General features: G+C 33.8%; 1 protein-coding gene across 1 annotated transcript; it reads left to right on the forward strand.

Annotated features, from left to right (window-relative positions):
• The first annotated feature begins 12,620 nt into the window (after positions 1-12,620).
• On the forward strand, positions 12,621-13,199 carry LOC140431793 (uncharacterized). The gene has a single exon (XM_072519674.1). It carries the CDS (start codon positions 12,621-12,623, stop codon positions 13,197-13,199), a length of 579 nt encoding a protein of 192 aa, XP_072375775.1.
• The last annotated feature ends 981 nt before the right edge of the window (positions 13,200-14,180 follow it).

Genomic DNA, 14,180 nt, shown 5'->3' on the forward strand with positions numbered 1-14,180 from the left:
AAATATGGAACGAAGGGCTAAAAAAATATGAAATGACAATTAATAAAAATACAACAAAAGTTATGTTATTAGGAAAAATGAACAAGAAGAAAGGATAAACATAAAAATAGAAGAAGTAAATATATAACAAGCCCGAACCTTCCAATACTTTATACTAAATAATACAATTCAAAAAACAATAAACCTATACTATGCAATAAACAATAAATAAGAATGAAATAAGACGAAAAACAAAAATTAATGTGTTTAAGTCTGGTTGTTGCTCTGGAAATCTCAGAGTCCTCTAACATTATTGCCACAAATTGGTCGCATTGCTTCTGTAGTGATCCTTTTCCAAGTTAATATGCTCCTTTTCTAACTTGGCTGCACCGTACTGAAGACGACCAATAGTCAGAAATACGTATATACGGTTGCCTTCCATCTTATACACATATTTTATTATATTTTTCTTTCTTTATTGCGAGCTATGCCGATATCTTTTACCTTTTTTTACTATTAACTCACATTATCGTTTTTCTTGTTATTTGAAACGGTCTAAACGTTTGGCATTCCTTTCCTCAGGTAGCTTAGCTTCCTCCGTGAATGAATTGTTACATGCCGCGCAAGATCGCGAACAATATCGGCAAATAGCCATGGAAGCTACCCATGCCTAATTTAGGCACGGTACTCAAAAAAGAAGAAGAAGTTGGTACTCCCTTTTCTTATTCCTTCATACCTTCTTCGCATTTCTTCTCTATGTTTCGCATTCGTTTGTATTTTCTTCGCTTAAGTTATCCAAACATTTTTAGTTTCTAATTTTTTTGGTCCAGACTTAGTTTACAATCAGCGTCGAACCATCATTTTTCTCTCAATTTTTTAATTGACCTTGTGGATTCTAAACTTAATCTTTCAGCGCATTCTCGATAGTTTTCCATTCTAATTTGATATTCTCATTATCTGCTCTTCAAATATACTGTGTGAGGATTAACCCTTCTCATCAAAGCATTGTTGCTTGTTGATAATGCGTCCTCACCCTCAAAATCTACAAAATGGTGACAATTGTCAGATTTTTGCCACCGAATGTCACAAGCTTAATCCAGCCGTTAGACCAGGGAGTCATAGAGACATTCAAGAGACATTATAGAGAAGCATTCTTAAGATATCTGTTATTACAGGAGACGAATTAATCCAAAAGTGTTCCCGAAATTCTCAAATCTTTATCAATAAAACATTTTTATTGGTGAGCTGACTCGTGGGCCAAGATCAAATCTTCAACTTAGGAAAAATGCTGGAACAAATTTTTTGATAAGATTTTGATTGACGATCCTGAAGAAGAAAATGGTAAGAAAACGACAGAAGAAATTAAACCTTTCATTAAAAATTTGCCGGGACATGACGAAATTAACTAAGAAGAGATACGTGACTGGTTAGCAGCTGATGACTCAGAACGTGAATTCATCGACCAGGACATCATTGATATGGTTCTTTATCAAGACAACCTGAGCATATCAGATCAAGAAGGTGACGACCCAAGAGGTAACAGGCAGCACAAGACCGTCGACGAGATTTTCAATGCTTTAGAGGAAAGAATTTTATACAGTAGGCCTAATTAGTTAGGGACACGAGTAGATTCTTAATTTTTGTTGTCATTACATAAAGTTTTATCCTTTTCAGATTGCTTTACGTTTCGTCGAACAATCGAATGAAGCAAACTCATGACGTTCTGCAAATTAACGATGGAGGGAGAGAAAAACATCGTTGTCAAACGAAAACGCAAAAAAAATTGCAGATTTCTTTAAAAAAGCATGTTAAACTTGTTCATTTTCCTTAATTTTATTACTTTATTTTGGATTTACTTATTAGAAAACATTACGAAATCAACTCATAGTATTTTTTATTACCAATACTTTGATCAAGAGTATTATAAAAAACAATGTTATTTTTAACCGAAATTCTTGTTATCCGAAACGGCCTCCCCCCCCCCCAATTATTTCGGTTAACGGAGGTTTACTGTATAAAAATTCGACTAATTAGTTAGCTTAGAGGCCATAAATCATAAATTTCCATAAAAAATAAACAACTTTTACATAAGTGCATAATAAAGTCGTATGGATGTATGAATATGTGACCAATTTGTGGTAATAGAGTTAGAAGACCCTGGTGGTTTCCAGGGCAACAACTAACAATAACCACGGAGGAAGCTACAGCTAATGCCAAACAACAAAACGTTTAAAACGCATAGAAAAGGTTAATACGAGTAAATAATACAGGGAAAAAACATTGCGAGACATGCCATTACATTTGCCTATATCATTCACTCGAATTAACCTTTCCTATTTGTTTTTTAAACGTTTTAACGTTTGGCATTCCTGTCCTCAGGTAGCTGTAGCTTTCTCCGTGATTATTGTTAGATGTTACCTCGAAAACATCAGGATTTTTCAACTCTATTGCTACAAATTGGCAGTACTCCCTTAGTGATCATTTCCCAAGTTAACATGCTCCTCTTCTAGCTGCACCGTACTGATGACGACCAAATAGTTTATCATCATCCTGGCTTTATAACCCTGCGTGAATCCTAGTCTCCTCAAGAATTTCTCTCCAGTCGTCCCTATCCATGCCTTTCTCCGCCAAGCACGTATTCCCATATTTCTCATGTCTTCATCGATGTTATCAAGGAGCCTTGTTCTGAGTCTTCCTCATATTTTCTGGCCAATGGGTCTATCAAGGAGCGTTTTTCTAGCTGCATCATTTTGTTCCATCCGCATTACATGCCCTATCCACCTCAGAAGTCTTATCTTAATATGTTATACTATATCTGGTTCCTGGTATATTCTATAAAGTTCGAAGTTGTATCGTCTTCTCCACACTCCATTGTCATTCACTGCTCCATAGATTCGCCTTAGTACTTTTCTTCGACCAAATAGGTAGAAATACGTATTTACAGTTGCCTTCCATCGATATACCTACTTATTTTGTTTTTTGTTTTCCAGTTTTAAGAGATATGCCATAACATTTTACATTTATTATTCACTCAAATTAACCTTTTCTATTCGTTTTAAACGTTCCAACGTTTGGCATTCCTTTTCTCAGGTAGCTGTAGATTCCTGCCATTGAGTTTCTTATAGCCCGTTTGCCGATACACTACTTGGTATATATAACAAATAAAACTTCAAACGGTTCTGTAACAGTAACGAAGATTATTAATTATTTTACGACAGTTCTTAACTTTTTATGTTAAACGAATGATTTCACAATACTAATCTATTCGATTTAATTATTTTTAATGATATATAATATCTCCGTTTATAAATCAAAAGTTTATTTTAGAATACATTAAATAATCTTTTCTAGAAACTTTACGTAACTCGAAATGGGAGTATTCAAACGAGTAGGACGACATTTATCAGAGAAAACCAGAAATCAATCTTTACAACTAAAACTCTATTTGTTCAAGTCACGAATTGGCTTGGAAAAAGCGAAACAACCACGCCCAATGAAATCTCGTAAAACTAACTTTTTCACCTTTATCAACCTTTGAACTGGAACTCTTTATCATAGCCGGTGGAATTTATTAGGAATATCGGATCAATTAAGTGATAGATGAGAAATTAAAATGGTGTTCTGGCAATACCGGTCATCAAACGGACCGTGATTTTTTATCGTTCTGATTGCTGCTGGGTGAAAAACGTGAACTTTATTGAGAAGACTGGATTTGATACCTATTTTTAATATCTTTAACACGATTCTGTTTTAATAAAATAATCGTAGGACAATATGATCAATTATGTATCTCGAAAGATAAGAATTAGAACGGTTTACAACTTAGTTCAAAGAAAAGATATCAGTAACAGTTAAACTGTTAATCCTGAAAACTGATTTCTATTTCGTGTCTTAATTCAGGTATGATATTGTGTTGATTATTATTTTCCTTTCCTTTAAACAGTTCTGTCAGGTATCTTTCCCATTCGTTTGCTGGTATGTTATTGTATTCTTTTAATTCTGCCATTTCTTTCCGTTGGTTTCTTATGAATCTCCATATTTGTTTTTGTGTACCGTAGAACTCGCTTTCCATCCTTTTTGTAAACTGTTCCCAGTGTTCATTTTTTGTTCTTCTTACCAACTGCTTTGTTTCATTTCATATTCTTCTATAGGTGTCTCGGGATTCTGAAGTATTTAATGTTTCGTACTTCTCGTAGGCCCCTTGTTTCTCTTTACTTTTATTTATTTTGTTAACCATGGTGTATTTTTGTTGTTTCTTTTGTTCAGTATGACTTTGCGTTTTCCTAGAGCTTCTGTTGCTGCTTCTTCAATGTTGTTTTTAATTTTCTCCCAGCTCGCGTTTATATCTTCGATGTCGTCTATTTGTTTCAGCTGTACCTCCTGTGCCAGCCTCCGTTGGTACATTTCTCTTGTCAAGTCGTTCCGCAGTGATCCTACATTAAATTTTTTCTCGGTGATTTGCTGTAGAAAATGTTTTGGTTTTATTTTCATCTTTATTTTTGCTAGTGCTAGCTTGTGTTCACTTCCTGTGTCTGCTGAGTTTAAAATTCGGATATCTAGAATCTGCTTTGGGTGGATTTTTCTCTTTTAGAAATAAAAGAGACGCGACTCGACAAATTAAGGATCAGTTCGACTGGTATCTTTCACAGGAGTTTAATAAGGTAAATAATTATCAAGATATTATAATAATAAGCAGATGACTTCAATGTTCGAATGGGTTCACAAGAAAATGAGCATGTTATTGAAAAATAGAGAGAAGAAATAATCAATGACTAGGGAGGACAATTGATACATTTATGTAATCAGTCCAATCATCGATTATATTGTAGCGGATCAATTTTCTAGTCTTTAAAAGTTTTGTAACAATAATATTTGGTAGACTGTGACTACGTCTGATTCCCAAGTTCCCATGCTATTAATTATGTCTGGGTGTATTTAAGATAAAAGATTATTATTTTCTCATGACAATAAACTGGTACTATGAACACAGCTGTATATTCCTTCTCTCAAGTACCTAATAAAGACGTCTATACATCGCCACTCAAATTTATAATGTATGGAAAAGCTTATAAAAGAAACCGAAAGCAATAAGTTCAGCCATTCTTAATATTAATATAATAAATTGTAAAGACTGTAATTCAACATATATTGGGCAAACACGCTAACATCTACATAGAAGGGTCGTTACACACAAACATGGTGTATAAACCAATAAATTAAACACTACAGCCTTAGACAAGCATTGATTTCGAACATGTACAGATTTTGGAAAAGAACAAAACTACAACAAAGATGCATGTAGCAGATGATTCACATAAAAAAGATCAAAATTATATTAATAATTAGACTGATATCAAAGATATTTCCAATATGTATCATAATTTATTAATTAAGTTGTTTTTTAAAAGCACCATTGGCAAATATTTAAAATACGACCCTAAATCACTCGTATTTTGAAGTACCTGCCAGGGAGGACAAATTCGTTAAACTTCCCGTGCTCGAATCGGTATCAATAAAGTGTTATGATCATTTCGGCCTATCCCAGCCTCATCAGACACTTGGGCTGATACAAATTCAAATTCGGAAAGTCCAACGAATGTCTCCCAAAACTTCACTACAACCGTAGTTAGCTTACAAAGGCGCCACCTGCTTTGGCGGCCGTGAACGAAAACGATATGATAATATCGTTTTCTGTATCCTTTGTGTTATTCCGATTCGAGCACGGGAAGTTTAACGAATTTGTCCTCCTAGACCATATATTTGGCCATTTAATTTAATAAAGCGATAGCGGCTTTCGCTAAAAGATTTTATCTTTTACACATTTCGCATAGCACAAAGGATACAGAAAACGATATTATCATATCGTTTTCGTTCACGGCCGCCAAAGCAGGTGGCGCCTTTGTAAGCTAACTACGGTTGTAGTGAAGTTTTGGGAGACATTCGTTGGACTTTCCGAATTTGAATTTGTATCAGCCCAAGTGTCTGATGAGGCTGGGATAGGCCGAAATGATCATAACACTTTATTGATACCGATTCGAGCACGGGAAGTTTAACGAATTTGTCCTCCTAGGCCATATATTTGGCCATTTAATTTAATAAAGCGATAGCGGCTTTCGCTAAAAGATTTTATCTTTTACACATTTCGCATAGCACAAAGGATACAGAAAACGATATTATCATATCGTTTTCGTTCACGGCCGCCAAAGCAGGTGGCGCCTTTGTAAGCTAACTACGGTTGTAGTGAAGTTTTGGGAGACATTCGTTGGACTTTCCGAATTTGAATTTGTATCAGCCCAAGTGTCTGATGAGGCTGGGATAGGCCGAAATGATCATAACACTTTATTGATACCGATTCGAGCACGGGAAGTTTAACGAATTTGTCCTCCTAGGCCATATATTTGGCCATTTAATTTAATAAAGCGATAGCGGCTTTCGCTAAAAGATTTTATCTTTTACACATTTCGCATAGCACAAAGGATACAGAAAACGATATTATCATATCGTTTTCGTTCACGGCCGCCAAAGCAGGTGGCGCCTTTGTAAGCTAACTACGGTTGTAGTGAAGTTTTGGGAGACATTCGTTGGACTTTCCGAATTTGAATTTGTATCAGCCCAAGTGTCTGATGAGGCTGGGATAGGCCGAAATGATCATAACACTTTATTGATACCGATTCGAGCACGGGAAGTTTAACGAATTTGTCCTCCTAGGCCATATATTTGGCCATTTAATTTAATAAAGCGATAGCGGCTTTCGCTAAAAGATTTTATCTTTTACACATTTCGCATAGCACAAAGGATACAGAAAACGATATTATCATATCGTTTTCGTTCACGGCCGCCAAAGCAGGTGGCGCCTTTGTAAGCTAACTACGGTTGTAGTGAAGTTTTGGGAGACATTCGTTGGACTTTCCGAATTTGAATTTGTATCAGCCCAAGTGTCTGATGAGGCTGGGATAGGCCGAAATGATCATAACACTTTATTGATACCGATTCGAGCACGGGAAGTTTAACGAATTTGTCCTCCTAGGCCATATATTTGGCCATTTAATTTAATAAAGCGATAGCGGCTTTCGCTAAAAGATTTTATCTTTTACATATATATATATATATATATATATATATATATATATATATATATATATATATATTTATTATACAATTTATATAAATATATTAAAACATATATAACTTGGATTATATTACTTTATTATAATACTTGAAATAGTTCTGGCAGTACTCCAACGACTACGTGAAAATTCTTAGTTTACTCAATGGAGTTTCGGTTTTCTTTCGGAGACCAAACAGATAACTCGTTCTTTGGCACGCGTTCAGATGACAAAAATTTCGTCACATTTAAAAGTGTTTGTAGGTCAGTGACTTCACAATTTATGACAGTATTTCCGTATCATTTATTTAACGTGTGGGCGATTATTATTGGAATTAGTTCGCTAACTAACCTTAACGTTTTAAATTTTGTTTTTAATATCACATTTTCTAGGTTCTGTCAGGAAGTCGTTAAAGTAGGTGCATCCTTTCGCAGATACTTCTCTCATAGACGGTATCTGAAAAGATTTTTTAATAGTGTTATGAAAAAATTGAACCACGTCTATAAAATGTTTACCCGAATAATTACGACAAGATTAGAAAAAAATTTGGATTCCTACCAGCCCCGAAAATAAGCTGGCTTCCGCTCAAAATTCGGAACAAACGATCACCTACAAACAGTAAAAACCTTAATATAGTCCAGGAAATTTCACCTCGCAATTTTTTTGTCCTGCGTGGATTGACTTGAAATTTTAACAGAAGGTAGGTAATAGCCTACGCGCTATCTCAGAGTACCGAACCAAAGTGCGCCAAAGCCTTGGGGGTGGTTGCCACCCCATCTCGGGGGTGAAAATTTTTTTTTTACGTTTTAACTACAGGTTTCGATTAAAAAAGTGATTCTAAACAAAAAATGTTCTATACATTTTTTTTGTAAAACTGATATTTTTCAAGTTATTCGCGATTGAAAGTAACAACTTTTAGACGAAAAAATCGACGTTTTTAATCGATTTTTCGCGAATAACTCGAAAATGGTGCATTTTATCAAAAAAATTGTAAAGAACAAATTTGTAGCTTTTAAAAAGACAAATACAATTCATTTTTGAAATGTTTTTGCGATATAATAGGAACTGAAATACGGCCTATCAATGTTCAGCGGTTTTCTTCAAATGCCAAATTTGAAAGATTCAAAGTCAAATATCGGGAAAATGATGTATTTTTGGAAGAAAACTCATAGAACCTTTTTTAAAGAGCATAAATAGACCTATCATAAAAAAAGACTCTAGCTCAAAAATTGAGTGAGTTATGATGAAAATAAGGTCAATACCTCATTTTTTTACGAAAAAATCGATGAAAACAACCCACTAACTAGCCCCATAATTAAAATCGATCTTCACCCTTCTACAATTCTCTTTGTACATGTATTGTTAATACGTCCAAGAAGATTAACCCATTTAAAATGCTTAGTTTTAGAAAAAGTACAGCTTAAAGCGAGAAACGATTTACAATTTCATATTTTTTACCCTTCTTTTTTTAAATATCCCCGAAAATACTGAATATATGAAAAAAATAAAATTGTACTTAATTGTAGCTTTTTTAATGACTAAAATTTTCCTTTATTTAGATTTGTTGTACAATGAATATTTGGCGAGATAAAGCCGTTTAAAGCATCGATTTACGATCAACCACCATCTTTTTCGAGCCCTTTAAACTCACCCCATTTAAAAACCAAGGGTTCCAAAAAGATTTAATTCACAGATCCTTGTTGCTCTTAAAAACCTATACAAAATCGTTTTTGAGGAAACACTCTATCGCAGATGCGGTACGAACAGTTCATCAAAGCTACAACGAAAAACTGTGCGGTTAAGCTATCATCCCTTCTGCCCACTGTTGATGCCTTAGATGAGCATTCTAAAAGATGCTATTACCAAATTCAACAGTGGCTTGGCAATGAAAATATCAGAGCAACAGATTGGGGATGGTATTCCAAAGATGGTTTGTTATTACCCGTACGCATGAACAAACAACCTGCACCCGATGAACTTTTGAAAATTATTTTTTGCCAATGCAAAAAAGGATGCGGCGTTTCATGTGGGTGCAGAAAAGTTGGTTTATACTGTAACTCTACTTGTTCTGGGTGCTTAGGTGAAGGGTGCAATAATAGTCCACCAATAATTGAACAAGATGAGGATAACATAGATCACGATAAAGATGTAATTGATGACGAATAAAATTAATATTATAATTGTTTTACCTATAAATGTAAATATTGTCAACTATTTATGTAAATGTATAAGAATATATGGTGCCTTTTTATGTTGATAAATTTTTTTGTATTTAATTCTACTTTTTTCAATTTATATCTATTAAATTAGTTTATAAAAACTGCAATGTTGTAAAGGGTGATTTTCAAAAGTTGAAAAGTTGCAAAATTTTGGCAAAAAATTGTTTTCACCTATAGCAGTCATAACAATTGATTTTTAAGGGTTGAAAATTTATGAAATTGTATTTTAAAGTATAAAAAAATCACTATTTAACTAATCCAAACCAAATTTCACCTCATCTTAAGATTTGTAATGTTATTTTACAATTTTTGAAAATAAGGGGTAGTTTTCACCCCTAAGAACAATCAGGGTTCATCGGCATGACATAAACTATAAAGCAGAGGGTGAGTTGAGCTTAAATCCAAATTTTTATCCAAATCGATCCAAGGCGAAATCATTTTTTTAGAATTAGTAATTTTTTTACATTAATCTCTAACAAGGGTTGCTTTTTAAAGGTTGAAATATGATGGAACTCTATTCAAAAGTATAAAATAATCATTATTTAACTAATTCAAACCAAATCTTACCCATATTCAGGTTTAATATGTTATTTTATAATTTTTGACAATTAGGGTTAGTTTTCACCCCTAAAACCCTCCAACGCACTTCGGTTCGATATAGATTTTGATCCTTGGGCTATCACCTACCTTCTGTTAAAATTTCAACTCAATCCATGCAGGACGAAAAAATTTGCGAGGTTTTAACTTTTTTCGAGCTTCATTTCTTGAACTAATAGAAAAATCGATAGAATATAATAGACCACTGGTACTTATCTTCGTAGACTTTCACAAAGCCTTCGATACTGCGGAATTAGACAGCGTTATAACTACTCTGAACAGTATTAGAATAGACTACCGGCTTACAAAGCTAGTACAAACATTGTACCAAAACGCCACAATGCGTGTAAAACAAGGAGTCCATACGAAATAAATAGAAAAAGTAAGAAATGGTGGCATCGCATTTTTTTCCATTTACTTGATTTAGCAGTAACTAATGCGTTTATCATATTTAAATGTAGAAGTCCAGCACGTGCATTATCATTGAAAGAATTCCGATTAGCCATTGTTACAGATCGTATTGGTGCTAATACAGATAACCCAAAAAAGGGACCAAACCATGCAGTAAATAGTTTCAAAAAATATGTACCTATTGAAGTTAGATACGATAGAGTGGCTCATTTGCCTCTTCATGGAACATCAAGAAGATGTGGGTTATGCAGTACAACCGCAAAGGGTCATCGGACTCGTTGGTTTTGTCAAATATGCGATATTGGTCTGTGTTTATCTGACAATAAAAATTGTTTCCAAAAATTCCATACCCTTGAACTTTTGTGACCTAGTGGTTTCACGGTGAAATTATACTTTTTTTGTAATATTTGTTACGACTAAATTTAAATTTTCAGAAAAAGTGTTGATTTAATTAAGTTTCCGAAATTTCTTTTATTTTAGAAAAAATGACAAAAAAAAAACAATGTGGGCCGCAAAGGGTTAAGTACAACATATATACTGAAATGCTCTCGTATTCAGATAGCTGATAGGTTATGAGTGACCTTCAGATATTCTAGCTGCGGCATAATTTCGCTACAGTCTGATTAAAAAATTGAGAAATTATGAAAAGAAACTTTCGATTCTAATTTCTAATACTCTCGTCACATTTGTGTGAGTACTATATTAAAACTAGACTTATTTTATATTTTTTAGAAAGATAGACACACTAATGTATATACGAATAAACCGCTATAGCGCTATAGAATTTGGCAAACATTTATTTTAATTAGAAACTTTCCAAGGTAACTGTCTAGTTTTCCGAAGCACGTGGTTTATTTTTAAAATTATTTAATCTGCAAATAATTAAAGATTTAACTCAGTCCAATGTTTGGCAAAACTTAGTCTCATTCTGAAAACAAATTAATATATTACCTAAACGTCGTCGTATATTTTGGGTTAAAAAAACAACACTGTATTTACGGCTTTTCAACCTGGTTTTTTCTTTCAAACAAGCTATAAATTTATCACTCATTAATCAATGGTGTGGTTGGTTGATACCTTGTTTATCCTGTGCCCAAAACGTATATTAGTTACAAGTGATTAAATTTATATATTAATTAAAAGTGATAGCACTACTTCTTTACCTAAGATAGCTATCGTTGTAATCAAAGATCATACGATGAACCTTATCAAATGATCGAAAAAGGTTTACTATTTCTCCTTGTTTATTGTTTGTGAAGGGTACAACAATAAATTGTTATCAAAGATTTTGCATCCAAGATTTGAGGTAATTTTTTTCATATTTTTGGTTATATTAAGTATATAAATATGTGAGGAAACCTTAAATTATAATTCTTACCTAAAAATTCCTAGACATGTGTAAATTGAGAGTGGTTATTTAATGCGCCATCTCCCCTCATATAAATAAGATAGATGACTCACGTATTGAGAGGAGAGATGGTGCACTTGCAAGGAGAGGATTATTTGGTACAATAATAGTTTTTTGTATAAAAATTCAGTAATGTTTTATTGTTTTATTTATAGAAATCTTTTATTTCAGAAATGCCTACAAAATATATAAGAAAGGGTAATTCTTGTCGGCCAATGGACTGAGCAACAATTAACAGAGGCAGTTAATGCAGTAAATACTAAACAAATGGGAGTGAATAAAGCTGCACGTGAATATAATATTCCAGCTTCTACATTACGTAGAAGAATATCAAACAATGATTGTAAAAAGCGTACTTTGGAACCATCTTCAACACTGGGATTGGTAGAACGCAAAATTGTAACTCATGTTAAGAAACTGCAACAACGAGGCTTTGCTCCGACTAGATAAGATGTACGTTCCATGGCATTCAAGTTAGCTGAACGCATGGGAATCCCACATAAGTTTAGCAAGAACACTGAAAAAGCTGGATATCCTTGGTTAATATTATTTCTTTCACGAAATCCAGATTTGTCCGTAAGAAAAGCCGAAGGGGTGTCTCTTGCCTGTTCTAATGGAATGTGACGTAACAATACTTCATACTTTTGGAGTCTATTCTTATTGAACTTGATCTATTAGATAAACCTGGCCATATTTATAACATGGATGAGACTGGACTACAGCTAAATAATAAACCAGGATATGTTTTAGCCATAAAGGGTTCAAAAAACGTAGCAGCCATCACATCTGGTGAGAAAGGCGAAACAATAACATTAATAGCATGCTGCAATGCAGAAGGTACATTTATACCCCCTGCATGTATTTTTAAGGGAAAAAATAAAAAGAAAGTTTGAAGACGGAATGCCTCCAGGGTCAGTGGTTTACATGTCTGAAGAATCGGCTTATATAAACAGTTCTATTTTCTTGGCCTGGTTACGAGACCAATTTACTCCACGAAAACCACAGGGCAATGTTTTGCTGATTGTGGATAGTCATTCTTCGCATTGCAGCGATCCTGACATTCTTGAATATGCGGAACAAAATGGCATAACCCTATTTTGCACACCTAGCCACACGACACAGTTCTTGCAACCTCTTGAGAGAGCGCTTTTTAAATCATTAAAATTAAATTACCAATTTGCTTGCAATTCGTTCATGAATAATAACCCAGCAAGAAAAATAGCTCAGCTTCAATTTGGGAAATCACTGAAATTTGCTTGGGGAAAGTCTGCTACGGTTAGTAACGCAGTATCCGCTTTTGTATCAACTGGAATTGTACCTTTGGATTCTTCTGTAATTCCCAACGATGCTTTTTTGTCGATGGAGGACAATGTATCGAAGGAAAAAGAAATTAACCCTCACCTTTCAAGGCCTGAATTACAACCTAAAGCTGGTTATAGCAACTGGAGTGATTATCAGCTTGACAAAAGGGGGAACTAGATTTGTTACAGAGTACAAAAACTACAAGTAAAAATCACTCTGAAGTTGATATGTCAATTAGAACTGTAACCTCTAAAATTACTCCAAGAAAATTGCTTTATGAAATCTCACCTCTATCAAATAAACGTGGAGTAGCTACGCTCAGAAAGAGAAGCAAACAGCTAGCAGAGATTCTTACTTCCAAAGAAACCATTGCTAGAAAGAAAGAAAAGAGAGAAAAGAAAGAAGAGAAAGAAAAGCAAGCTAAGGCTTTGAAAAAAGTGAAAGTTTTAAAAACAAATGAAAAGATTATTTCCAAAGGCAAAGAAAACAAAACCAAACAAAACAAAATAAACACAAACAAAATCAAACTAGTTTCAGAATCTTCTGATAATGAGTCAATAAGAATAAGTCTCAAAGATGATTCAGATATGGATGATGATTCCGATGCAGAATGTTGTGCAGGATGTTTAGAAATATATTCACAAACTTCCAAATCGGACGACTGGCTTCAATGTATGCATTGCAAGAAATGGTTTCACGAATCTTGTAGCAAATACATTAATTTCTGCGACTTTTGTGGCAAACTTATTTGTTCAACAAGAAGTACCTAACTACTTATGTAACATAAAAATGAGTTATCTTAATTTTTTTTATAATACGCCATCTCACCTTCTTCATAGAGCCAACTCTCCTCCGTTATGTGGGTGAGATGTTTTTTTTTTTCATACTTATATTTTTTAACATAAACAAATATATTTAAGTTTTATTTGTATTTCATAACTGAAATTAGTATCAATAAACTATAATCATTATATGAAGTTTTATTTTACTTCCAAATTTCAAAAACTTTTAAAAATACATCCATTCTAAAAAAAGTGGGCCATTTCTCCTCGAATTACCCTATCGTTTGTGCCCATTTAACCATGGCAATATTAACACCTTTTTAATAAAAGAAAAGGTATGAACAGAATTACTGGCAACGCTATTAAGATAACTTGT

Source organism: Diabrotica undecimpunctata, unplaced genomic scaffold (genome assembly GCF_040954645.1).
Source record: "Diabrotica undecimpunctata isolate CICGRU unplaced genomic scaffold, icDiaUnde3 ctg00002017.1, whole genome shotgun sequence".
NCBI classification, from domain to species: domain Eukaryota; kingdom Metazoa; phylum Arthropoda; class Insecta; order Coleoptera; family Chrysomelidae; genus Diabrotica; species Diabrotica undecimpunctata.

Excerpts from the sequence above, each read along its gene's own strand:
- LOC140431793 (XM_072519674.1), top strand. The coding sequence starts at position 12,621 with ATGCCTCCAGGGTCAGTGGTTTACATGTCTGAAGAATCGGCTTATATA.